At 46.3% G+C, this 26,998-nt stretch overlaps 1 protein-coding gene and 1 long non-coding RNA gene across 14 annotated transcripts in view; one reads left to right on the top strand and one right to left on the bottom strand.

Moving 5' to 3' along the window:
- LOC110599119 (uncharacterized) overlaps positions 1-6,959 on the bottom strand; it is a 285,629-nt gene extending 278,670 nt beyond the window's left edge. For 2 of the 8 annotated variants that reach the window (XR_013434512.1, XR_013434515.1), the window contains exon 1: positions 6,458-6,958. This is a non-coding gene — a long non-coding RNA (uncharacterized LOC110599119). Of the gene's footprint in view, positions 1-6,457 lie in introns of all 8 variants that reach the window. The other 6 variants (XR_013434511.1, XR_013434517.1, XR_013434513.1 and 3 more) reach the window with 5 other exon arrangements.
- Adamts9 (ADAM metallopeptidase with thrombospondin type 1 motif 9) overlaps positions 3,622-26,998 on the top strand; it is a 159,011-nt gene continuing 135,634 nt past the window's right edge. For 3 of the 6 annotated variants that reach the window (XM_078038604.1, XM_078038603.1, XM_078038606.1), the window contains exons 1-3: positions 3,632-4,240; positions 4,815-5,215; positions 9,962-10,124. In XM_078038604.1, coding sequence (XP_077894730.1) covers positions 4,126-4,240; positions 4,815-5,215; positions 9,962-10,124 — 679 coding nt within the window. In that variant the 5' untranslated portion in view covers positions 3,632-4,125. Of the gene's footprint in view, positions 4,241-4,814; positions 5,216-9,961; positions 10,125-26,998 lie in introns of all 6 variants that reach the window. The other 3 variants (XM_078038605.1, XM_078038607.1, XM_078038608.1) reach the window with 2 other exon arrangements.

Here is a 26,998-nt window from a genome sequence, read left to right as displayed (position 1 = left end):
TTAAAAATATACATAATAAAGAAGCCATATTAGCACAGTTGAACCAAAGTTGAGAGACCACATTTGGTCAATATTTGTCGAGCATCGACTATGTCAGACCTCTCCTAGGTGCTGAAGGAAAAAAAACATGGAACACCAGTGAAAATCCGGGATGATTCTCATCAAGTCCTCACTGTTAGACAAATATGTCTAAGTGTCAAAGAAAAATCATTCATAGAAGAGAAAATCGAGGCAATCCTCTGGACAATTTTTGCTACCCTCTCCCCAACCAGTCCCTCCTAAAATCTAGCAAACTCTGATTAATAATTTATTCATTATTTTAAGAATTATGAAATGGGATCATACCACTGAAACAGAATTTAAATCCTCACTATCACTAGGCAGGGATTCTGGTCAAATTACTTCACTTTTTTGGGACATCATTATCGTCACCTGTGAAACGAAATTTGACTGACATTGCTTGACTTGTACAGCAGCTATAAAAACTAAGCAGTGTTTATTATTTACCCACATGGGCTGGTACTCGATAAGAACTCAATAAAAGATTACTACTTAGACAAAAGGTTTTGATCTGAATTAGCTCAAATATCTTCATGATTCCAAACATCTCTTCCTAAGATTCTCTAAGACTCCAAAGTCCAAGCATGGTAGCACATGCCTGTTATCCCAGTGGCTCCGGAGGTTGAGGCAGGAGGATCTTGAGTTCAAAGCCAGTCTCAGCAACTTAGGGAGGAGCTAAACAACTCAGCAAGACCCTGTCTCTAAATAAAATATAAAAAAGGGCTGGGGATGGGGTTCAGTGGGTGAACCCCATCAGTGGTTCAGCTCATAGATTGATATTTTTCTGTTCCATGCTGAACTCTTAGCAAGTGCTCTGGGGTTCAATCCCTTGTACTAAAACAAAACTCCTTTATAGCACAGATGCAGAGGTGCAATAATCCACCGAGGAAAGGAGGAGGTGAAATGTAGAAGTCCAGGGTCTCCATCACCTCGGGTGGTCTCCAGGAGATACTTGATATCTCCTTCCCCTTCAGCTTTTGTGGATAATACTGTGTTATATCAGAAACAATTTTCCCAAACTGTAGACAAAATTCATTCATAAAGCAAATTTTTAGAAAAGAAGCACAGGAGATGGTTCACACAGAGAAATCGGTTGCTACATGTAAAATTTATACCCTCTTGGGTTCTCTTCATCAGGAGTGGTTTGACTTGAAAGAGAGGGAAATCATCTAATGGAAAAATACTGAAAAGTGCTCTATTTCTGGGTAATTTGAGTAAAAGTACTATCATAGTTTTTACTGGAATCAGCTCATAGATTGATTTCTTGATATTTTTCTGTTCCATGCTGAACCCTTAGCAAGTCCCAGGCCTTGAGGAATTTTATCACATAATGAAAGAAAGATGACATATCAGAAGTACACTTCCGTAGATTGTTTTAAACAATCAAGACTGCCAATCCTTTAAATCACTTCTACACTGTTGATGGGATTGTCAATTAGTACCACCACTCTGGAAATCAGTATGGCGGTTCCTCAAAAGAGTAGGCATGGAACCACCTTAGGACCAGCTATCACTCCCTGGCATTTATCCTAAGGAATTAAAGCCATCATACTACAGTGACACATGGACACCATGTTTATAACAGCATAATTCACAATAGCCAAACTATGGAATCAGCCTGGGTGTCTGTCCATCAACGGATGAACAGATGAAGAAAATGCGGTATATATACACAATCGAGTTTATTCAGTCATAAAGAAAAATGAAGTTATGTCATTGGCAGGAAAATGAATGGAACTTAAGACCATCATATTAAGCCAAATAAGCCCAACTGAGAAGGTCAAGGGTCATATGTGAAAGCTAGAGAGGAAAAAGGAAAAGAGAGGTGGAGGCAGGGAACTCATGAAAATCAAAGGGAGATCAGTAGAGGAGAGGGACCAGGGGCTAGGAGGTGTGGACGGTTGGGGGAGGGCTGGGGAGAGCCCAATTACCTTGTTAAACTGGATGCATTCCTAACAACAAATCTCACCATTATACAACTATAACATACCAATAAGAAATGTGGAAAGGGAAAAAAACGCCATCTTTAAAAATCTCAGATTGTATGCATCACAGGTACTTTACCAACTTTATGTAGTATATACCCATTATGAAATTCCAGTAATACAGCCACACCGTGGCCACAGTAACGGATTTGAATTAGTAACTTATTTAGGAAATTGCAATCTTGCCAAGTCATTTTCCTCTCTACCTGGACAAATGCACATAGGAATATTTCTAGAATTGTGAGTGCTTCCAGCATATTGCTCTTTGGTGCCAAATCTTTGGTATTTTCAGTCCTGAGTGGTAGACTACCAGACAACAGAGAACCCTGGTTCTAGGACACTTGGGCAAACATATATATTTATGTTTTAAATATATATTTATGTATCATCTATTTATTTATATCATATCTTTTACTGAAATTTGCCATTTCCTTTCTCTTGAAATCAGCACATCCTCTCTCCCTGAGAGCTTTTGAACCACCCAGGATTAAACAGTTCTTTCTCTTCTCTTCCCTGCCCCTCCCCCCGCCATTTCCACTCTCTCTGGCAAAGTTCTGACTTTCAAATATGCATCCTCAGTCGCAGGGAGCTGTGGCTGGAAGAGTCTGCTCTGAGCAGCTCCAAGCATCTCTGCCCAAAGCCAACGGAAGTGAATGAGAAATCCCTCTAGCTACTGGTACTTCCCCTAGGGATCCACAACCTCGCACTGCGTCCCTCCCTCTCTCCTCCCCTCTCTAAACCCCGGGGTAGTTAGGGGCGCCAAAGTCCCCGCCCCTTTTCGCTGCCCGGAGCCGTTCCTGACCTTTTTTGGGCTGGGGACCCACAGGAACCTACAGACCCTCTCGGGATAAGGGCAGAAGTTGGGAGAAAGCAGTTTCAAAATGTTGCGAAACTTTCCAGGGACCGCGGGTTGGAAACAGGGCTCGATTTGCAGGAGTGAGAACTCTGTCTTTAAACTCTTGACTTGGGGCAATTAAATCGAGAGAGGAGCTCAGGTGCCAGACCCCGGCGCGAGTGAGCAGGCGTAGGACGCCAAGGCACCCTGAGCTGGGTTACTTTCACTTATAAGAAACACCAAAAAAAAGGACTGGTGGAGAGAGACGGGACAGAGAGAGAGAGAAAGGAAAGGGGGGAAATACGGCAAATAGGGGCGCAGTGGTAAGGGGAGAAAGAGGCCAGCGGTGGGGGCACCGGAGAGAGTCTCTAGGAGGACCGAGAGGTAAAGAGAAGGAAAGAGATCCGGGGGGCGGGGGGGTTGCTGTGCGTCTGGAAAGGGAGAGAACTTTCTCTGTTCCTGCTCCCCAGGGCAGGGAGTCTCAGAAAACCCATCTCAGGGAGGTGGCGCTGACCGCGATCGACGGGCCAAGCGCGGCTGGCGCCTCTGGCCCCGGCCTGTTGTGGCCTGAGGGGTCTCTCTCTCCCCTCCCTCCCTCCCTCCCTCCCTCCCCCCCCCCCTCTCTCTCTCTCTCTCTCTCTCTCTCTCTCTCTCTCTCTCTCTCTCTCTCTCTCTCTCTCTCTCTCTCTCTCTCTCTCTCTCTCTCTCTCTCTCTCTCTCTCTCTCTCTCTCTGGCTGCGAGTCGCGCACGGGCCGAGGAGGGGACACGGTCTGGAAGGAGGCGGGCCGCGCTCGCCTGGCTTCCTCCTCCCCTCTGCTCCTCCTAGAGGCGTGCACGGGGGTATTTGAGCGGCGGAGGACCCGGCCCCCGCCCCCGGCCCCCATTCAAGAAGCCGCTCGGCTATCCGCGCCAGCACAGGGCGCCCAGCGCCTCGGAGCGCACGTTCCGCGCCCGATCGCTGGACATTATGCGGCCGAGCAGCGGAGCCCCAGTCCTCCTCCTCCTTCTCCTGCTCCTCCGGCTCCTCCTGCGGCCCGAGCGGCTCAGCTCTCGGCAGGCGGCAGCGTTGCTCAGCCGAGCGCAGACAGGACCCTCACCGCACGACCTCAGCGACTCCTAAAGTCAAAAGTTGGCGGCCGCGCCGGGCTCCGCGCGCTCTCCACGGCTGCTGCCTCGCGTCGCCGCTGCAGCCTAGGCGGGCAGGAGGGAGGGGGTGGGGGCAGGGGGGAGGGGTGGGGAGCACCATGCAGTTTGTATCCTGGGCCACACTGCTAACGCTCCTGGTGCGGGACCTGGCCGAGATGGGGAGCCCTGACGCCGCGGCGGCCGTGCGCAAGGACAGGCTGCACCCGAGGCAAGGTAAACGAGGCTCTGGCCCCTGGGAACCCCTTTGGCCCGGTCGCTGCCTCCCTGAACTCGCTCCCGGGCGGGGGCACCCCGCAGCGGAGACCTTTCCTTTTCCTAGAAAGAATTACCTCCCTCTTTGGAACCTCTCCTTCTTTGGGTCATCCCCCAGCCAATTGTTAGGGACAAGCTTTAATTTAGTCGTCCCCCCCCCCACCCTTGCTTCTAGCCTGATCTTTCACCTTCCCTAACCCACGCCTCAAATTAAAGTTACTAAGTAACTGGAGCCACCAGATAGCGCACGTTTTATTTTATTCAAGGCATTCATCAAAGATCTGAAATTATCTTATGTATCTTGACTCGTTCATTGTCTGACTTCCAGTGGTTGTATCCTTTGCGCCCAGCATTGCTCTTGACTGTTACTGTTACATAGTAGGTGCTCAGCAAATATTTGCCCATGATAAAGGGTGAACGGGTCGAGTCAAATGGTCTAGAAAATAAGTCCGGACAAAGTCCCCATCTTCGTTTTAAAATGAAAACTTGCAGGGAAATGGACTATTGGCTCATATACCTCTGCTTCTCTCTGCAGTGAAATTATTAGAGACCCTGAGCGAATACGAAATCGCCTCTCCCACCAGAGTGAACGCTCTAGGAGAACCCTTTCCAGCGAACGTGCACTTCAAAAGAAGGCGACGGAGCATTAACTCTGCCTCTGACCCCTGGCCTGCCTTCGCCTCCTCCTCTTCCTCCTCTACCTCCTCCCAGGCGCATTACCGCCTCTCCGCCTTCGGCCAGCAGTTTCTATTTAATCTCACCGCCCATGCCGGATTTATCGCTCCACAGTTCACTGTCACCCTCCTCGGGGCGCCCGGGGTGAACCAGACCAAGTTTTATTCCGAAGAGGAAGCAGAACTCAAGCACTGTTTCTACAAAGGCCATGTCAATACCAAGCCCGAGCACGCGGCCGTCATCAGTCTCTGCTCGGGAATGGTAAGTGGGCGCGTGCCCCCTGCCCTGCCCTCCCGCCTCGTCGCCTGCTTCTTTAAGACTTAATTGCTCTCCAGGCCCGGAGACAGACGCTCCCTGCACCGAGTCTCCACTCTGGCCTTCAGTATCAGCCAGAAACTCGTCTGGGTCCCTGGGGCTGGGGGCTGCTCGCTCTGCGTGCACGTACACACCCAAGGATCGCACGCACCCGCCCCGAGAGGCTGGTGGATGTTTAGGGGGCTTTCTAGGGGCCAGAGTCGGCTCAGCTGTGCGTTGCCCAACGCTGCAAGGCGGCCTGAAAGTCGGTTTCCAAACTCGGAGAAAGTTGCTGGAGTTGTGGTTTGTTGCAACCAACTTGGCTGCCCGCGAGCGGAGCAGCTGAGCGCAGGGCGGACCCGACTCCTCATTGGCGCATCCTGGGTCGGGATTGTGGATTGACAATTCCCAGCCAGGGGTACTGGGAATTCCTTCTCAGTGTTTGGGGGACTGAGGCGAGTAATCTGGATTCTCCGCCTTCTCCCGGGACCTTTTATCAAGCGCAAAGAATCCTAAAACTGAACCGGAATGACAGGCAGCAGGTCGCGTCCCGGGAACGGAAGGGCGGGCCAAAGGCTCTGAGGGCGGGGAGAGGGCGGAGCCTGCTTCCAACTCCGCGATTTAGGGTGGAAGCCGTGAGTGGGGGTGCAGCGCAGTCCGACTCTGCACCCTGCTGGCGGGGTGGCCCAAGACGCAGGAATTATTGGGACAGAGCTTAGAGAGACTGCCCGGACGTGATTTTGGTTCTTCGGAACCCGTGGTGGTTCCCTGGGAGTGTAGGCAGAAGGGATCCTCGGGGCAGGTTTCCCTCGGGAGGCTGGACGGGGCTACCACCTCCCGGAGCTGCCAGATACGCACTTGGCAGGGGATCCAAGTTTTTACCCGGGCCCCCTGCTTTCCCACCCCCAACCCCCAGCCCATTACCCTCCACTAGGTCTATAGGGCATCCTCTCCCTCTTCCCACAACATCCGAGGACCCGATGTACGCTTCTGGCCCCAGCCAGAATGATCCTTGACTTTCCCAAGCGACGTGCGTTTCTGCCACGCGCGTATGACGCAGAAACTTTCCCGGGCAGGCTCGCCTAGCTCATGGCGTGGCGTCGTACGCTCCTTTGGGTATTAAACCTTGCGTCTATGATGTGTCTACTCTCACTCAGAGCACCCACACTCCCCCCACCATCTTTTCTAAGTGGGGGCTTAAGTACTCACCCAGGGCGCTCGGCAGCCCCGTTGCGCGCTGCGGTCTTGGGTCTTAAGCTCCAGATCTGGACGTCGCATCCTCCTCCTCACGAGGGAAGGCTCTCGAGGGTGGGGTAAGCCAGCTTGAAGACGGGGAGGGAGGAGGTCTAGCCCGCTGGGATGTGGGGAAGGGGCTGAACCCCTGCTCACCCCAGCTAAACGCCGGGGATCTCTGCGCCCGAAGCGCGTCGTGGAGATTGGGGGTAGGCGGAGACCGCAGTGTGGCTGGGCAGCGGGGGAGGGGTGCTGCGGTGAGTGAGTCATCGCTGCCCCGAGACCTAGGGCCTGAACGGTGGGATCCCTTGGGTCTTTAGCAGGTGATGGCTTAGGTGGGCGCAAAGTCCGGCGTCTGACCCAGCGAGCCTCAGCGCCCCGAGGTTTCAAGGTAGTACCCTCCAATCCCTGGTCCCTGCGACTCGAGCTGCGTGTGCACGTCAAGTTTGTAAACACTCCTCACTCCTCCTCTCTCCCCGCCTCCGCCCCCCGCTGAAGCCCGGTGGCCCCAGCACTGGTTTGAATGTTTTGCTGCGCAGAACCTTCATTTCCATTGGTAGTTTTAGGTGGTAACACGTGGTCTTTGGGGGGAACTGAGAACCGAAGCCACTCCCTGGGCAATGGCCATCATATTCATATTGCGTTTGATTTGTCATCTGCCTCGTTTGGGGAAAAGAGTCTACATGGATCTTAAAGATAGGTGCTCACTGTACCTCAGGCCTTAATCTAGTTCCAGCGCCCTGCCCCTTTGTGTTCCTTCTGCAATTTTTTATTTCCTTCTGAGATTTCTCCTTACGGTTTTTTGGAGCCTTGGAATTAGGATGTTCCAGATGTTTTGTCCAGGAAGTCTTCCACTCCTTGGAGTGGGCGGGGCCACCTGCATGTCAGTTATCCGTTCCCCAGAGTTCCAGCTCAGGTGTTTTGCTTACTTCTGAACATCCCTACCTCTCTTCTATTTCCCGTCTCTCCCCCCTCCCCCATCCCATTCTCTCATTAGGACTGTTGTCTAAGACAAACTTCCACAGGCTCTTGTCTTCCAGTCTTTTCTCTAAATCCCTGCCCCTCCCATACACACCACCATCAGATGAATGATGACTGAGCATAAGCCCCCATCACCACTCTGCCCCATGGTCTAGTGAACAACCATAGACTCCTTCATTGAGCAGTTAAGATCTTTTACATGTCATTCCCTCACACCACAGCCATCTCACACTCAAGTTTTTCTCCTGAAATCCTATATTTCAGGCAATCTGCTTTATTCCCTCTGAATCACTTCTTACAGCTTCCCATGTCCAAAACACACTCTTCTTAAAGCGTCAAGTACATCCTCTTCCCAGGGAGACCTTCCCATAGCCCTGCAGACAGATAGCATCTCTCCAGTCCACTCTGCTGTCTCTCTGTTGTGATGCTTGCTGCATTCTTTCCTGCGTTGAAGTTCCCAGGTGCACAGACCTTCATCCTTAGTAGCCAGGTCACCATCAATTCTTCTCTGGCATTGGATCCCTCAATCCTGTGTGTACTTAATATGTACATTTGAAAAAGGACCCCCTTAGCCAAGAAAAGGTAACTCTGGCCCAGCAGCTATTTGTGAACCAATGGCAAAATCAGTTTTGGTGCCATATTATTATTGTCCTGGCACCATAATAAGCACTTTAACTGTATGCATTGCTTTACCCAGAGCCTCCTGAGGACAGTGCTCCAAAAACCCATTTTACTGGTAAGGACACTGAGGCTTTGACCTGGAGTTTTGCCCGAGGCCTCCCAGCTGGTCAGTGGCAGTTGGGACCCACTCTGGTCTTTCTGCTCCGTGCTGTGAACCATGAGTCAGAGACTCCATCTGCGCTCTTACGGGAACTTCAGGATTTTTCATAGAAAAGTCACCTATTTTAGTTGGAATCCTCAGTTCTCGACTTATCCGGCTGCTTCTTCACCATTGGAGGGGAACTCTGAACAGATCACCCCCTTACTGTGCCGTGGTTTTGCCATTGACCAACCGCAGGTGGCCCAACTTCTCCACGTGCATTCCCAGGCTTTTCTTCAGTACTCCTGTCTCTGGTAGATTTCTCGAATTTGGTGTATCTACCTGATTTGTGCTCAGAGAGCCCCGAAGTTATATGTTAATTTCAGAGATAGGTCCCTGGGTGAAAGGAAATGTGTTCAAAAGCCTCCTCTGGTAACCAGCCACTCTGTCTCTTCCATGACAGTAGAGCTGTTTCCTCCTTAAACAAGTCCTCCTGAATCATGTGGAAAACTATCTTAAGAATACAAATTCTGGCCAGGTGCAGTGGCCCACACCTGTCATCCCAGTGGCTCGGAAGAATGAGGCAGGAGGATCGCAAGTTCAAGGCCAACCTCAGCAACTCAGTGAGACGCTGTCTCTAAATAAAATACCAAATAGGGCTGGGATGTGGCTCAGTGGTTAAGCACCCTTGGGTTCAATTCCCAGTATCAAAAAACAGAACTTCTGGGGCAATTTTGATATTACCTGGTTTGGGGGCTGGTGCTTCTCACCTGTTATCATTTTTAAGAATACCCTGGGGGCTCATTAAAATCTGATTCCTGGGGCCCGCCCCAGAGATTCTGATGCAGTGGATCAGGTTTGGGTTGGTGTATAATCATTTGCATTTCTAACAAGCTGTGCATGTGGCAGATGCTGGCCTTTGGGGACAGTCATTTCTCTTGTGCCCAGGAAGGGCAGAAGCCTGCTTATTATTTTCTGGTGTGGGAAACAGGACGGCTGAGAAAGAGAAGAGTTTGATTTCTTCTCTTAGACACCGCCCACTGGCACGACAAGGAGTATGGTTGGAGTATTATCTGATTTGGGTGGTGGGAGCTTGAGGTATCATGGATGGTTGGCAAAACTTGTTAGGAGTAGAAAGAGTGGCCTTTCTCAAGATGCTTAGCATGGTTGGTAGGAGCCCTGGTGGATCCTGCCATACCAGAAACCACTAATGAGTTCTAAGCCCTTCTAAGGTGTCAGGCACTTTATTTGCATTCTCTCATTTAATCTGCACAATGGTCCTTGACGGAAAGCATCTTTATCTCCACCTGACAAACAGTAAGCTCCATCTCAGTACAGTTAAGAAACTCACTTGCCCAGTGTGGTGGCACACACCTGTAATCCCAGAAGCTTGGGAGGCTGAGGCAGGAGGATCATGAGTTCAAAGCCAGCCTCAGCAACTTAGTGAGGCCTTAAATAAAATATAAAAAAGAACTGGGGATGTGGCTCAGTGGTTAAGCACCTCTGGGTTCAATCCCTGAAAAGAAGGTACCAAGATGGCAGAGGGTGAAAATATTCTCCACACATGCTTCAGTATTTTTACTGTAAACAGGGACTCCAATTCCTCCATGGGCAGAGCTGCCCACGAAGGAAAGGGGTTGAATAGAATGAGCCTGTTTCTTCTTGGGATTGTTTATTTTGTTTTGTTTTCCCTTCCATTGGCTAAATTCTGCTAAATCAACTTCTCTCTTCATTTGCAGCTGGGCACATTTCGGTTCCATGATGGGGATTATTTTATTGAACCGCTATTGTCCGTGGACAAACAAGAAGATGAAGAGGAGCAAAACAAGCCCCACATTATTTATAGGCGTAGCAGTCCCCAGAGGGAGCCCTCTCCAGGAAGTCATACGTGTGACACCTCAGGTATTTGCTTCTTGTTTAAGCGGAGATGCCAACTCTGTGAGATGGGTTCATTAGCCAGACTTCAGGGATGTAGCTCTTTTGCAGTTTGCAAGGCACCCTGTATCATTGTCTTTTGTTCAGTCCTCCAGTGAGGTAGGTATACCCTAGGCTCCATATAGATATGGAAACTTCAGAGAGGTTTAGTGATGTTTCAAAGGTTGCACAGCTGAAACTTGGCAAAGTGAGGATTCAAACGCATGAAGTGGTGATTCCAATTCCTGTGTGGGCAGAGCTGCATCTTCTGTTGCAAGTTGCTAATTTTTAGGGCTCAGCTTTAGTAGTTTTTTGAAGCTGTGACAGTGATATACCCCATCAGCAATTGCTTGTATTTTCTTGCTGTGTTCTAGTGACTTTGTTTTTCTGGGCTTCTTCCTGTGTAGGGTTACAAGAATTGCCTTACAAATGGAATTTGCAAAATATTCTGTATTATCTGAAATTTTCCTACCAACTTTACTTTTGCTAATGTCCTATGGTTTCAGGAAATAAAGGAGTGGGCCTGTACCCACTACTAGATCTCTTTTCATTCTGACCAGATTGTCACAGGCTGCTTACTGATCTGTTTGGCCACTCTCAGGGATCTGTCATTGCAGATACCTTGGAAAGCTGATGCTGATCCCTGTTCCTCCATCAACAGTCCTACGGCAACCCACTATTGTCTCCTGAGCCTGGTTGCTTTCTACTTAATGATAGCTTATCATTAAAATCATCCCTCAAGTGGGTGGGCTCAGTGGTCCACTCCTGTAACCCCAGCAGCTCGGGAGGCTGAGGCAGGAGGATCGTGAGTTCAAAGCCAGCCTCAGCAACTTAGTGAGATTCTAAGTAACATTTTTATGTTTCAAAATAAAACATAAAAAGGAGCTGGAGATGTGGCTCAGTGGTTGAGTGCCCCTGGGTTCAATCCCTGGTATAAAAAAAAAAATTACATCAACAAATTAACCAGCTCTTCAGGGTCTTCATAGTATGTGCAAACAACAAAACCTTCCAGACCAACAGGGAGTTCTTCAAATGCTTCTCACATGATTGCTTGCTTCATCTTGTGTGTGGATCAGGTCGTCCCCTGGTGATAGTATCTGGTGTCCTCTTCCCTCTTGGAAGTGCTATTTCTAAAGTGAACCCTTTAATTAAAGATAGCATCAACCGATGACTAAGAGGGCTGCATCTTAGGTCTCCTGGCTTCACTGTATTCAGCTCTGTGATCTGACCTCCAAGCCTGGATGAATGTCACTGAAGTCCTCTGTCTTGCTCAAGATGAGCTGGGATTGGGTGGACATACCCATAGACAGTAGGCCCGGGAGCTTGTGTAGCATCAAGACTGCCACCACCAGCAAGTTTAATGGTCAAGGCATTTGTCACTATTTATTTATTTATTTATTTGCCTATACTGCTAAGACCATTGCCCTTCACTTTTTGACTTCCCAAATCCATATTCCAAAGCACACTTTTTTTGTACTGATTTTTTTATACTGATTGAATCCAGGGTGCTTAACCACTGAGCCATGTCTCCAGCCCTATTTTGTATTTTATTTAGAGACAGGGTCTCACTGAGTGGCTTAGGGCCTCACTGAGTTTCTGAGGCTGGCTTTGAACTCACCATCCTCCTTCCTCAGCCTCCCAAGCCTCTGAGATTACAGGTGTGTGCCACTATACCTGGCACAAGTACATATTTTAAATATGTCCATAAATGTATGTATAGCATGTGATAGAAAAAATGTGTTTCTTCTTCTTCTTTCTTCATAACATGTTCAAAAGACGCTGAAATAATATTCTCACTGATTATCTTTTGGAACATTATGTATTCTGCCAAAAAGTGGCTACAAACCAACATTTTAAAAAATTACTATTGGCACTGCAAGTATACTATTTATACTGTTTCATTCATCTTTTTTTTTTTTTTTTTTTGGTACCAGGATTTGAACCCAGGGGCACTCAACCACTGAGCCTCATCCCCAGCCCTATTTTATATTTTATTTAGAGACAGGGTCTCACTGAGTTGCTCAGGGCCTTGCTAAGTTGCTGAGGCTGGCTTTGAACTCCTGATCCTCCTGCCTCAGCCTCCCAAGCTGTTGGCACTACAGGCGTGGGCCACTGCACCCGGGCTATTTCATTCTTCTTTATCACAAATTTATGAGATAGGTGCCATTCTGATTTTAGTTGTATCTGGGAAAGAAGCTGAGGCTTAGAGCAATGAAGTACCCTAGCCAAGATCTTACACCTAGTCCTCAGTAAGAGTTTCACGATCTTCTTACTCCAAGGGCCATTTTGTCTGTGTAGATGACTGGTGGAAAAGGGAATTTGGCTGGGGAGAGAACGTCTCAGTGCTGACATTCCAAGAAATACTCAAGGTTCATTTTTCTAAACCAATTATCCAAGTTAGTGGACATTTGATTTTCTGAGAGGACAAGTCATTGTCAAGTCGTGTTAAAAACACTAAGAAGAAGGAATTTTAGGAGTAAATATTGAGCCAGGCTCAGTGTCTCACGCCTGTAATTCCAGCAACTCGGAAGCCTGAGGCAGGAGGATGGTGAGTTCAAAGCCAGCCTCTGCAAAAGCAGAGGCCCTAAGCAACTCAGTGAGACCCTGTCTCTAAATAAAACACAAAATAGGGCTGCTTGCTTCATCTTATGTGTGGATCAGGTCATCCCCTGGTGATAGTATCTGGTGTCCTCTTCCCTCTTGGAACTGAACTTTTTTTTGAGTTCAAAGCCAGCCTCTGCAAAAGCGAGACCCTAAGCAACTCAGTGAGACCCTGTCTCTAAATAAAACACAAAATAGGGCTGGGGATGGGGCTCAGTGATCAAGTGGCCCTGAGTTCAATCCCAGTACCAAAACAAAAAAGTAAAGATTGAGAACTACCAATGGAAGTCACCTTATTTTTTCCACAAAAGTTTACTTGTGTTGTAATCATTACTGACATCTGGGCTGTATGTAATGCCTTCCAAGTCACAAAAGCCGATTTTAAAAAATATATTTTAAAAAAGTTTTCAGTTGTAGATGGGCACAATCCCCTTATTTTATATATTTATTTTTATGTGGCATTGAGAACAACCCCAGTGCCTCCCCCGTGCTTGGCAAGCGCCCTGCCACTGAGCCACCTCTCAGCCCGGATGCTGCTGTTCGGTTTCCTTGCCAGTGACCAATATGGTGTGCCCTTCCTTCACCCCCTGAGATGGATCAGGAGCCCAGCAGTTTCCACTGGCCCTTCCAAAGATCGCTGCGGGACTCTGCCACTCTGGTTTCTCTCTTCCAGCTGCTTCTGCACCCCTTCTTTGAATTCAGATGCAGGCGGCTCAGAACAGAGACTCAGAACAGGTGGAAGGCACTTTGAACTGTGGCACAATCCACAAGCACCATTAGAGGGATGGCTAGGCAGGTCATGGAAATCTCCGACACCAGGTAGCCCTCGTCTAGGGAGTGAACGGAGATTGGGGGTGGGCGTGGTCCCTCTTGCCAGAGAGGACAAGGGCCACCTCCCAAGGCCAGTCATGCAGCTTCAGCCATGTGTCCTCCCACCCAGGAGTAGGGACACAAATGCAGATTCTTTAGAAACAAACGTATCTTGCAGGAAAATGGGATGGAACTAGAATCAGTGGCTTTCCTGCGTCTTCCAAGAGATTCCGACTAGAGCTCAGTGGGCGTGTCTCTGGTGATCTGTCTCCTGCTGGACTTGACCTTGCATGTTGATGCCTTCTTTATCTTATAGGATAATACAGTATTTGCGATGGGGGAAATCTTAGCAGTCAGGTTTAATCCAATTCTCTAGTTGTAGACAGTGTAGGAAACTGAGGCTCCGCTGTGGGGTCCCTCTCTCATTTCCAGCAGTGATCCTACCTAGGGACCATGTGACAGAACTGTCTCTGGCCCAAGTCTTGGGACAGGTGTCCCTGAGTCCTCTGCTAAGCTAGGTGTCACCCTGGAGTTGCTGGATTCCGGGGATCTGAGCCGGGCGAGGCCTCTGGCCTAACCCAGATTACAGGTTGGTGGGACCAGGTCAGAAAAGGTTTAAGGGACTTGCTGGTGGCAGGGTTGAGAGTGATTTCCGTCTGCTTGTTTCCTCTGTACCCAGTGCTGCTTGTTGACATTTTATTTCTCAAAAGCGAAAGTGTCTCTTGGCCCAGTGGCTCCCTTTCCAGATCATCTTTGATATCATGGGTTATGTCTCTGTGTACCTTGGGCCACTTAAGCGTGACTGTATTTATTTGTCTTTGCATCCTGTTGATAAGTTCCTTGGGTCCAGCATGATAGGCGAGGGGTCAGTTTGCTATATCAGGCCCTTGTGACTGCAGTGTCCCTCCACAGTGGGTCTTTGTCAAGTCCAATGAGCTTGCCAGCCTGCCTGCCCCAGGCTGAAGGGGACCAGTGACAAGCTGGTGGGAGCCCTGGGGAGAGGAGGTGGCTTTGGTAAGCCCCTTCCTGCTGTTGATTCACTGCTGGCCTCCAGGTGAAATCCCCCGTTCTGTCTCTGACCCTGAACTTTCCCCAGGTGGTTTAGGAGTTGTTCTAGTTAGTGACCCTCAGGGGCTCTCTGGTAGGTGTGGGAGAGGGAGGAGGCCCGAGGAAGGTCCCCCTGTTGGCTTGGGCTTGTGGGACAGTGTTTTCCTGTTACTAAAATTCCTCTTGCATCTTCCCATCTCAGCAAGGCCAGCTCTCTTTGTGTCTTGTGGGATGTGCCCCTTGGCCTGCCAGTGCTGTTTCTAAGACAGCATTGGACAGTTATGTCCAATAAGTTATGAATGATGCCCAGTACCAGGCTCCTTCTTTTTTATAATTTTTTATTTGTTCTTTTTAGCTATACATGGCAGTAGGGTGTATCTTGACCTATCCCACATACATGGACATAGCTTCCCATTCTTGTGGTTGGACATGATGTGGAGTTTCAGGGGTCGTGTGTCCATATATGAACATAGGAAAGTTCTGTCCCATTCACTCCACTGTCTTTCCTGTTCCCATCCCCCTCTCTTCCCTTCATTCCCCTTTGTCTCATCCAAAATACTTCTATTCTTCCATCCTTCCTCCCTTATTGCGTGTTAGTATCCACATATCAGAGAGAACACTCAGCCTTTGGTTTTTTGGGGATTGACTTATTTCACTTAGTAGAGAGTCTCCAGTTCCATCCATTTACAGGCAAATGCCATAATTTTATATTCTTATAGCTGAGCAATATTCCATTGTGCCAATACCATACTTTTATAGCAAGAGAATAGAAACAACCTCAGTACCCCTGAGTAGAGGCAGAGATCAATAAATTATAGTGTGGGCAGATGATGGATTCTCTGCAGCCATGAAAAATGATGGCATGGATTTGTTAACAAACATGGATGTACACGTTAAGTGAACAAGCAGGTGATGAACTAGTATGTATGATATGTCACTTTTTAAGAATGTTAAGATTTACCAGGTGTGGTGGCATACACCTGTAATTTCAGTGGCTTGGGAGGCTGAGGCAGGAGGATCACACGTTCAGGGTCATCTCAGCCACTTAATAAGGTCCTAAGGAACTCAGCAAGATTCTGTCTCTAAGGGCTGGGATGTGGCTCAGTAAAACACCCTGGGTTTTACTCACCAGTATCACCCCCTAAAATTAGGATATGTATATGTGCACCCGCAAGAAAAGGCATAAAAATATTAACAGTGATTATTTCTTATTGCCAAGAACATAAGCAATCTTTACTTTTTACTTATTTATTTATTTATTTATTTTGGTACTGGATATTGAACCCCGGGGTGCTTAACCACTGAGCCCTATCCCCAACACTTTTTTGTATTTTATTTAGAGACAGGGTCTCACTGAGTTGCTTAGGGCCTTGCTTTTATGAAGCTGGCTTTGAACTCACAGTCCTTCTGCCTCAGCCTCCCGAGCTGCTGGACAACTCTTTCCAACTTCAGTTTTCAGAGCATCTTCTTGGACTTCCCATCTAGCTTCCCATCCCTAAATGACCTATGGATGGCCAACTTTTATTGAGCAGGTATCATGTAGCCGGCCCTATTCCAAGAGCTTTCTGAGCTGTAGATGCCCTAATTCTTCCCTTAGCTCCATTTTGCAGATGGGGAAACTGAGACTTACTGTTGACTTACTGAGTCAACTTACTGTTGACTCATCCAAGGTCACACATCTCATACATACACCATTGTTAGAGGATTTTTCTGGCCTGTCCCTTTCTGGCTCTGATTGCATTCACCTAAGTTCCTTCTGCTGGCAGGACTTTTTAAGTGCCTGCCTGGAATTTGATTTGGCTTGAGGAGGGTTGCTGGTACTTGAAATTCCCACCAAGACTCTAATGCCTCTTAGTGTCTCCCGCAGGCCCCTGTTGGAGTGTCTAGAGGTTACCCATTAACCTCCTGGATCCCATTAATAATTTAGCATAGATTAGCTGATTAGATTAGCTGCCTGGCCAGTTGGGCCCTGATGGAGTGAGAGACAGAACTCCGGAGCCCCAAGAGGCAAGGGGGAGGGGTTATGTAAATGACTCTGTGGCTGTGGCAGTCCCTGGGGGAGCCCTGCTGCTTCCCTGTTGGTACCCAATTTCTGCAGCCCCAGGTCCTTTGCCTCAGGCTTTACACCCTATGAAGGAAGTCCTCAGGGATCCCTGCACTACTCCAGAAGCCACTCCCAAGGCAGAGAATGCTCAGGTTATTCCCGGATGAGAAACTGAACTTGACCGCATCGTGGAAACCAGGAAACAGTGGATGTGGCGACCCAGAACTGAGCCTGAAGTTTAAGTGATAGTTAGATCCGTTTGGTGTTTCTTGTTCATTTACCCGTTTCACCCGTATCAGTGTTTTATGATTTTTTTTTAATTTTATAATTTTTGAAATTTTATAATTTTAAAAAATATTCTTCTATAACTTTATGTCTAATATAACATAACAATATAAGCAGTGACCTCTGGAACCCATCCTAAGTTATTATAACATATTTTTTTAAGCAACTAAATTCTCAAGTTTAATTTCCTCAGCTTGATCTGTACAGCATTTATATAAAAACATTGCTTTCCTATTTTTCTTTAACAAACATTGGTAATAACAGTACCATTTTCCAAAAGCTATAATTTAAGGATAATGAAACAGAAACTTGTAATATAGGAACAATTTCTCCTTTCATTTGTTCTCATTTATTAGTATAACTTTTTCTTTCATCTTGTTTTTATGAAAACATTTGATTATGAATGTCTTCTTTGCACAAGCAAAGTAGAGGCCAGAGTTAAATGAATCACCCTAAACATGTCATCTACATTTAACAATGACTAAGATATTTTCACATTTGCCTTCTTTTATTTTCTGAAATATTTATTTTTTTTAGTACCATTTTATTTAGTTTTCTGGTTGTTTATTTTTTGGGTAGGAGGGATTGAACCCAGTGGTACTTTACTACTGAGCCATATCCCCAGTCATTTTTTAAAACAATTGCTTAGGGCCTTGATAAGTTGCTGAGGCTGGCCTTGAACTTATGATCCTCCTGCCTCAGCCTCCTGAGCTGCTAGGATTACAGGTGTGTGTCATCTTCTGGAATATTTTAAAGCAAACCCAAATACCATCTCTAAAATATCTCTAAATATCCCAATACAGGTCTTTTAATATGTAACTGAAGTATGATTTCACACCATGAGCAAAATTAACAGTTTCTCCATATCAAAAACAGTCTCTATATTAAAGTTTTCCTCATTGTCCCCCAGATAACTTCCTGGCAGCCTGTTTGATTAGAGGGTGATCTAAATGAGGTCTTTATGTTGCATTGGGTTGTCATCTCCTAAGTTGCTTTTTGCTTCATTGTTATTGTTACTATTGTTCAAATTGACATTTTCCTTCTAGTTTTAGGTTTGGGGAAGTTTTTTCCTTTTGTGGGGATACTGGGTTTTGAACCCAGGGGCACTCAATTACTGAGTCACATCCCCAGCCCTGTCTTGTATTTTATTTAGTGACAGGGTCTCTCTAAACTGCGGAGGCTAACTTGAAACTTTCCATCCTCCTGCCTTAGCCTCTGGGATTATGGCCCTCCCACTGTACCTGGCTCTCACCTGTGTTTTGAAACCCTGAAGAACCAGTTCTCAGTTGGAAACTTCAGGCAGGCAGGCGGCTTGGCCTAGAGACTGAGGCTCTTTGATGTTGGATGGACTCTCTGGTTCCCTCCCTGGAGCGTTTTCTCCCCAGGTTCTGGATCCAGAGACAGCCAGAGGGTGCCTGCTTCAACAGCCACCCAGTCTCAGGGCCTCTTCTGTCTCCTACCCATCAGATCCTGGGAGTCCTGATTGCTTTGCTTTGCTTCAGAACCCCAGCCCTTGGGAGGAAAAGGATAAAGCAGATACTTGCTAATTTGTTGCCTTCTGGGCAGTCACTGGAAACCTGCTGAGCAGCACATCCATCTGTGATGGGGACTCAGGAAATGGCAGGGGGCTCTCTGGCCTGCAGGGGCAGGAAGTTTGTTGGTTTTTCTATTTCCTCTTAGTATTTTCTAGTACTCTAGTATTTCTTGGTATTTTCTAATAAATAAATAAATATTTATTTAGAGACAAGGTCTCACTGAGTTGCTTTGGGCCTCCCTAAATTGCTGAGGCTGGCTTTGAACTTGCAATCCTCCTGCCTCAGCCTCTGGAGCCACTGGGATGACAGGCTTACACCACTGTGCCCAGCAACAGGAGGTTTCAGGGGTCAATGTGAGGACCCTTCAGAGCTTTCTCTTGAATGGGCTATGATTTTGAAGTAAAAGAATTCTGGGGTCTCTTCCTATGCAGAAATAAGCCCTCTCACTTAATAAAATGCTATTTTTATCATATAATTGCCATTTCAAATTTGCAACTTTATATCCATCAGAATTGGGCTCTTTTTGATAATAAGATTGTTACAGAGTCACTGTTATGGTCATTTATGGGTCACTTTTCTCATTTGTCTCTTTACGTCTGGACCACACATCTGCCTAGGCATTCTGTATAATTGTACATCATTAATAAATAGGACATTCTGGGCCGGGCGCGGTGGTGCACACTTGTAATCCTAGAGGCTCTGGAGGCTGAGACAGGGTGATCAAAGCCAGCCTCAGCAATGGCAAGGTGCCAAGGAACCAGTGAGACCCTGTCTCTAAATAAAATACAAAATACGGCTGTGGCTCAGTGGTTGAGTGCCCCTGAGTTCAATCCCTGGTACCACTCCCAACATAGGACATTCCATATAACTGCAAACCATTAATAAATAGAAAATATTCTTAATATCATAAAAAGGATCACAGATGAATGCACAAGGTGATGATAGGTGCACATACAGCCTGTGGGCACTGAGAACCTCCTTTGAGAAGGAGCAAAATAAAACGAGGAGCAACTATTAATATAATTATTTGTTTAAATTGATTCCCAATTCTCACCGATCCTCAGTTCTCATATACATTTAGAATCAGAGTAAGGCACTTAAACATGCAGTTAGCATATGGGAAAAGTTCAAGTTGCTGTGATTCTAAGACTTTTTCTAAGATTTTTTTTTAATCTTTTTATTTCCCCTTAGTGTTTTCTAGCGTTTCCATTCTTATCCGAAGGTGTAATTTTTATGCTCTAACCTCACCCATTCTAGTGTATAGCTCTGCAAGTTTTGGCAAATACATTCAGTCTTGAAAATGTTCATAATCAAATTATAAAATATTTCCTGTTGTCCTTTGTATCAACCCATCCCCCTCACATTCTGTTTTTGGTCTCTGTAGTTTGACCTTTTCTGGAATATCATAGAATAACTAAGCAGAGTGCGTTTGAGGTTCATCTACATTGATGCCTGTATCAGTCATTCATCCTTTTTATTGCTGAGTAGTATTCTGTTGTTGGATATACTGCAGTTTATGGTATGCAAGTGAGCAGCACAGTTTTTAGCCATTACAAATAAAGCCATTATTAACATTTGCATACAGGTCTTTTGGTGTGTGAATGTAAGTTTTTATTGCAGTGGAGTAAATATCTAGGAGAGAGATTGCTAGGTTATATGCTAAGTGTATATTTAACTTCACAAAGGACTACTGATCTACTTTTCCCAGTGGTTGTACCATTTTTCAGTACCATTAGCAGGATATAAACTTTCAATTCTTTTGCATCCTCACCAGTGCTTGGTATTGTCAATATTTTATGGGTTTCTTTTTTTCTTACTTTCATTTATTTATATGTGTTTTTTTAGATATATGTGACAGTCAAGTGTATTTGGACATATCATACATACAAGGAGTCTAATTTCCTGTTCTTGTGGTTGGACATAATGTGGGGTTTCACTGGTCATGTGTTCATATATGAACATGGAAAAGTTCTGTCCATTCATTCCGTCTTTCCTATTGCAAACCCTTTCCCTTCCCTTCATTCCCCTTGGTCTCATCCAGTGACTTTCTACCCCGCCCCCATTGTGTGTCAGTATCCACAAATCATGGCTTTATTTTTAGTTAGAGCCATTCTAATAGGAACATAGTGGAGTCTCATTGTAGTTCTAATTTATATTTCCCTCATGACTATTAATGTTGAATATCTCTTTCTGTAGTTATATTTACCATTTATATATCTTCTTTGGTAAAATGTTTGCTCAAGTTTTCTGCTCATTTTTTTTTAAAACAAACTAAGATGTTGTTTTTTTATTTTTGAACTTGGAGAGTTCTTTATATATTCTGGATATTGACCCTTTATGTAGTTTGTAAATATCATCTCCTGGATTGTGGCTTGTCTTTTCAAAAAGTTCCTTAATTCTCAGGCCCTTATTTGACACATAGATCCTTATTTTACTGCCAGCACTTCATGCGTTATAGATTTCATGGAATTATACACTAAGAAAATATGGCGGAGCTAGGTAGGATGAAACACTCCTGTAATCCCAGTTTCACGGGAGGCTGAGGCAGGAGGATCACAAGTTGGAGGCCAGCTGCAACAATTTAGAGAAACTCTAAACAACTTAGTGAGACTCTGTATCAAAAAAAAAAAAAAAAGAATAAAAAGGGCAGAAGATGTGGCTCAGTGGTTAAGCACCCCTGGGTTCAATCCTTGATACCTCCCTCCCCCCTAAAAAAGAGTATGGTAGATACTGAACTATAAAGTTTGTCCAAGTCACAGGTACAGAGAAAGGAAATGCTTAAGACTTATTATTCAGCTAGACGCAATGGTGTTCGCCTGTAATCCCAGCAGCTTGGGAGGCTGAGGCAGGAGGATCACGAGTTCAAAGCCAGCCTCAGCAAAAGCAAGATGCTAAGCCATTCAGTGAGACCCTGTCTCTAAATAAAATACAAAATAGGGCTGGGGATGTGGATCCATGGTTGTGTGTTCCTGAGTTCAATCCCTGGTCCCCCCCCACCCCTCAAAAAGAAAGAAACTGTTGCAAAGCTGTGGAGAAAGCCTTCAGACCTCCAGTTCCTCTGGAGGCAGCCTGTGGCTGGGGAGGTGCCCCTGTGGCCACTCCCTGCCATGGCCTCTCCCCGGGTGAGAGGCGTGGCTGCTGCAGGACAGCTGGCCCAGGGCCCATGAGGGAGGTGGGTGTCCCACAGGAGGAGCCTGGGGAGCTTTGTGCTCCTTCATCTCTGCTGTGGACAGGGCCTGGGGCTCCACCCTGCATAGCCTCCCTGAGCCACAGGCTGCTGAGAAAGGCTAAATAGAGACCAAGTGGGGAGCCCAGCAGCCACTTCCTTTGGGCAGCCTGACAGCGGTGCCCACCAGCACCCTCTGGAGTGCTCACGGTGATCCATGGTCCGTTCAGTCATTTACCTGACCCACCTCCCTGTGGTCATACCCATTCCACAAATGGGGAGCCTGAGGCACAGAGGACTCAAGTGACTTGCCCGAGGTCATGCCAACTGGGTATTTGAAGACAGGTCCCTCTGACTCTTGAGCCCAATTTCTTTGTTGTTACTGTCACCATGCCCTCTGTTCATTCTGTAAGCATCGCCCAGAACGCACTGACCTCTACAGTCTCCAGTGTGTCCTTGATGTGTGGCCAGTGCTGCATGTTGAGATGGCGACATTCTGGATCTGTGGGGTTAAAGGGAACACATTATTAAAATCAGTGTCATCTGGGGCTGGGGCTCAGTGGCAGAACACTCGTCTAGCGCGTTGGAGGCCCTAGGTTGCATCCTCAGCACCACATAAAAATAGATAAATAAAACAAAGGTATGTGCTCATCCACAGCTAAAAACATTATAAAATAATTAATTTCATCTGTCTCTTTTGGTATTTTTAAAACTCGACTCATAGAAATTCTTACCTTCAGTGTGTAGCTTGCATTTTATTTCCACTGGAGAGCACTAGTCGGAAAGTTTCCCAGCCAAGGGACGAAGGGGCCCGTGAGGCTATGCAGTCCCTAGGGGCGGTGGGCAGGGTGGTACCATCACCCTGGAGAAAAGCCCCATGTCCCCTGCTGCCTAGCGATGGAATGAGTCAAAAAGAACATTTGCCAGAGAATATTTGGATATTAAAGCCAAAACAAACAGTTCCTTAGTAAAATACAGGCCCGGATACATTCTGCATTTTATGTTACTTCAAGAAGGTAGTCTTTGAATATTTTCTTAAGTTATTTCAAGTGTTCCTCCATTTCCTCATTTCTGATATGCAGATAAGGGTTTCAGGAGAAATAAGAACCGAGTTACTCCCTTTAATGCTTTGAAGAGTGCCTTACTCAGAAAAGCTCTCCCAGACCTTAGCTAGTATTATTAATATTATCACTAGTAGTAGTAGTAGTAGTAGTAGTAGTAGTAGTAGTAGTAGTAGTAACAGGGATTGAACCCAGAGGCGCTTAACCACTGAGCCCCATCCCCAGCCCTATTTTGTACTTTATTTAGAGACAGGGTCTCACTGAGTTGCTTAGGGCCTCACTAAGTTACTGAGGCTGGCTTTGAACTCAAGATGCTCCTGCCTCAGCCTCCCGAGCCGCTGTGATCACAGGTGGGCACCCCTGCACCCAGCTTAGCCAGTATTATTGTGTCCCAAAGTCATGGCCACCATTGTTGCTTTTCGGTAGTTTTCTCCCAGGAGAAAATGCTGGCACAGTGTCCTGCAACTTTTTCAATTTCCTTTTCTATTTCCATCCCTCCCTCTGCCTCCCAGTCAGGAAAGGATCCCCAAGTTTTGGCAATCATTTGGTTAAACTCATGGAAACCGGTTTCTTTCTTGCAAGATTTCTCAGAGCTATGCCAAGACTCCTGTGCATGGAGAAAGTTCCAGATGTGTCTGCTGTGCAGAGTGTTTAGCAAACCCAAAGGATGTGTTTGGGGAAATATCTTATGGGACAAATGTTCCGTAAACTGCTCTCACAGAAACATTGTCCATAAAGTTTCAGGCCAGCTAAAAAAGGAATCTCCATCACCAAAACCTCCCCCAGCACTGCCGGGGTGTCTATTTATTATAAAACGTCAGCAGTGTGCACGTTCTCGGTCCACGGGCTGCAGACTGCGGGTTGTCACTGTTTTAAACACAGCTCACAGTTTGTTAAGGAAAATGAACTTGGGAACACAATCCAGACAGCATCCAGGGAGTCGCTACTTTTTTTAAAGCTGGCGATTCTTGGACCCTTTAAAACATTAAACCTTCTTGAGTTCAAGTTCAGGCACACTAGAGGTCCCTGTGCGCGTGCCCATCCCCCGCCCCCAGCTCCTTCTCCACCCAGATTCTAGAAACACATTGCTCTTTGTGATTGAAACAATCCTGGTTTTGTGGCTGTTTTATTTTTTTTTATTTTTTCCTTTCTTTTTCTTGCTACATTGTGCTTTTTTACTCAACTTCCTCTGATCCTGACCAACTCCTTCCCTTGTCCCCCCAGGGGACCCTGACTGATGCTTTCCTTAGGTCCCCCTGAGCCTGTGCCCCTCAGTGCACATCTCGGATCTGGAGGACACTAGAAAGCAGGAAAGTGCTGTCAGTGTCTGGAGCCAGCTGAGAAGCACAGCAGCTGGTTGCTTTCTTTCCCCTGTCCCCTGTCCCCTGTCCCCTGGGCTGGCACCTCCTCTCACTGTCAACTGTAAGGGCTGGCACAGCATGAGAAGTTCCAGGGCAGCCTCTCTGCAGAGCCCTCCCTCCTCCCTTCTCTGACTTTAGAAGATTGTTTGTAAAGTAGAATTGTTTGTCTGAGGCTCCCTGATGTACATATAGTAATTCATAAGAGAGAACATTTTGCCTTCTACTAAACAATAACCATTAATGATAATAATTGTTATTGGCCACTAATTATTAATAATAAGTATTAAATATTTACCAGGATAATTATTAGTTACTATTATCCTGTTGAATAGTTAATGGATCTTTCTATGAGTCACGCCCTACACCAAGTGAACTTCACGTGTTCTCTCTCATCGTCTCCATCGTAGCCCTTTGAGATAGCTGCTGTTATTATTCTCACTTGACAGATGAGGAAACCAAGGATGGGAGGCAGGAAATTGCCTCCAAAATGGCAGCTAGAGCCCTGAGAGGGTCAGGAAGGGAAGAAGCCTGGATCTGACTCCGGAGTCCGAGGGGGAGACCCCTGTGGCTCCTGCCCAGCTTTCCCCTCCTCTGCCAAGCTCAGGTGGAGCAGAATGGGGACCTCTGCTGTGCTCCCGAGGCCCCTGGCTGGTCCTGTGCCAGTGATTCCCCAGCCAGTTAGACCTGAGGTCATAAGGTGGCTCATTACCTTAAGGAAGTAGGGTTAAATTTTGATCAACCTCATGAAAGAGCAATCATGAATTTCCCAGCTGCGGAGGTTAGCATTCAGATCTGCACAGGGCGGGCCCAGCTGGTGAGAAACACTTCAATGAGTAACCACTGGATAGCAAGGCCAGGCAGTTCCGTTCGAGAACAGTGTCAGTTCCCCAGTGATGGATCTCCCTGTGCAGTGAAGCTCATTTCCAACATTTGCACCAAGTATTGTTAACGCTTTGTGGAAAAAAAAAAATTTAAAGAGAGAGAGAGGGCTGGGGATGTGGCTCAAGCGGTAGCGCGCTCGCCTGGCATGCATGCGGCCCGGGTTCGATCCTCAGCACCACATACCAACAAAGATGTTGTGTCCACCGAGAACTAAAAAATAAATATTAAAAATTCTCTCTCTCTCTCCTCTCTCTCACTCTATCTTTAAAAAAAAAAAAAAGAGAAAGAGAGAGAGAGAGAGAGAGAGAGAGAGAATTTTTTTAATATTTATTTTTTAGTTTTCCGCGGACACAAAATCTTTGTTTGTATGTGGTGCTGAGGATTGAACCCAGGCCACATGCATGCTAGGTGAGCGCGCTACTGCTTGAGCCACATCCCCAGCCCCTGTGAAATTTTTTTAATAACTTTTTTTTTTTTTTGGTCTGGGGGTTGATCCCAGGAGCACTTAACCTGAGCCACATCCCCAGCCCTTTTTATTTTTTGTTTTGAAACAGGTTTTAAGTTGCTCAGAGCCTTGCTAAGTTGCAGAGGTTGGTCTTGAATTTGTGATCCTCCTGCCTCAGCCTCCCAGGCAGCTGGGATTCCAGGTGTGGAATTCCACCACACCTGGTTCCATCCTACATTTTTGTAAGACTTTATTTTAAAGACTGAACCTAGGTTTTATTCTTATTCTGTGGCCACTTTTTAAAATAATTTATGTAGGTCAGTACCTTGTACAGAACAGGTGCTCGAGAAGAGAATTTTAAGAGTTTTCAAATATTCAATTTATCATTTTGAAGAAGTTCTATATACGCTTTCTTAATTCTCAAGAGAGTCTTAAGATGGAAGCTGTACTTATATGCCTATTTAAGAACCCAAGGAACTTGAGGGGAAAAAATGACTCAGAAAAGGCCCTTTAGTGATGTGGCAGATTGAAGTCTCACCTGCTTAGCTTGGTACCTACTGCCCCTTCCCAGGATGTCAAGGCCAGGGGTCAGAAGTGAAGTCAGGCCCACTCTGTGCCCAGGTGCCCCACTTAGGATACAATTCATGTCCTTGACATTGGGACAGTAAGCCAGGAAATTGTTCTTAGGCACACTTAGTCATTCTACCTTAAAAGGTTCCTTTTGCATCTAAGTCCTGCCATGATTTTATGCCTGGTAAAAATAGAAAAATAATGATGCAATATTTACCCATTCCTTTTTTTTAACCAGGGATTGAACCCAGGGGTGCTTAACCACTGAGCCCCATCCCTAGCCCTTTGCATATTTTATTTAAAGACAGGGTCTCTCTGAGTTGCTTAGGGTCTTGCTAAGTTGCTGAGGCTGGCTTTGAACTTAGGATCCTCCTGCCTCGGCCTCCTGAGCTGCTGGGATTACAGGCATGTGCCACCGTGCCTGGTGTAGGTACTGTTCTTACTGATCTCCTTTTATAAAAGAGAGCAGGGTGAGTGAGAGTCTTCGATGTGCCCAAGGTCCTTGAGTCCCATATACCCACTTTACTACAGGAGCGCTTAGAATATTGGCTATTGGTGATAGCATAAGTGTCACTACTTTGGTTTTGATGGCCACAAAGTTGGAACAGTTCCAAACACCAAATCAACCCAGATCCTGGGAGTTCTGTGTTAGCAGTAGTGCCTGCTATGTGGGGAAGGCAAGCCTGCTACTGCCTTTTAGAGGTTTTTTTTAGATATGCCTAAATTTGTTTACATGCATACGTGAGGTTTATCTTGCTAAATGTTATTCTGCAAATGTAAGAGTGCATTCGATTCCTGGAGGAATTGATGTGTTCTTTTAGAATTTGAACTTGGCCATTTTTTTGTAAGCTGTTTAGTCAAGTAAAAGGTGATAAATTTTTGAAGACTCTTCAAAGAAGAAGAGACATGAAAAAAAGAATGTCCTGTTTTGGAATGTCACATTTGAGGTTAAAGCGGAGGCAAGAAGATGGGGAAGCACCTTTGGAAAATCATTTGTTAGTTTCTCAAAATCTTAAACAGAGGAACCATGTAACCCAGCAGTTATTTCAGGTGTG

The sequence above is a fragment of the Ictidomys tridecemlineatus genome, chromosome 2, assembly GCF_052094955.1.
Source record: "Ictidomys tridecemlineatus isolate mIctTri1 chromosome 2, mIctTri1.hap1, whole genome shotgun sequence".
Taxonomy (NCBI): Eukaryota; Metazoa; Chordata; class Mammalia; order Rodentia; family Sciuridae; genus Ictidomys; species Ictidomys tridecemlineatus.
The sequence above is the reverse complement of the archived record's forward strand: the minus strand, read 5'-3'. Positions and strand labels throughout refer to the sequence as shown.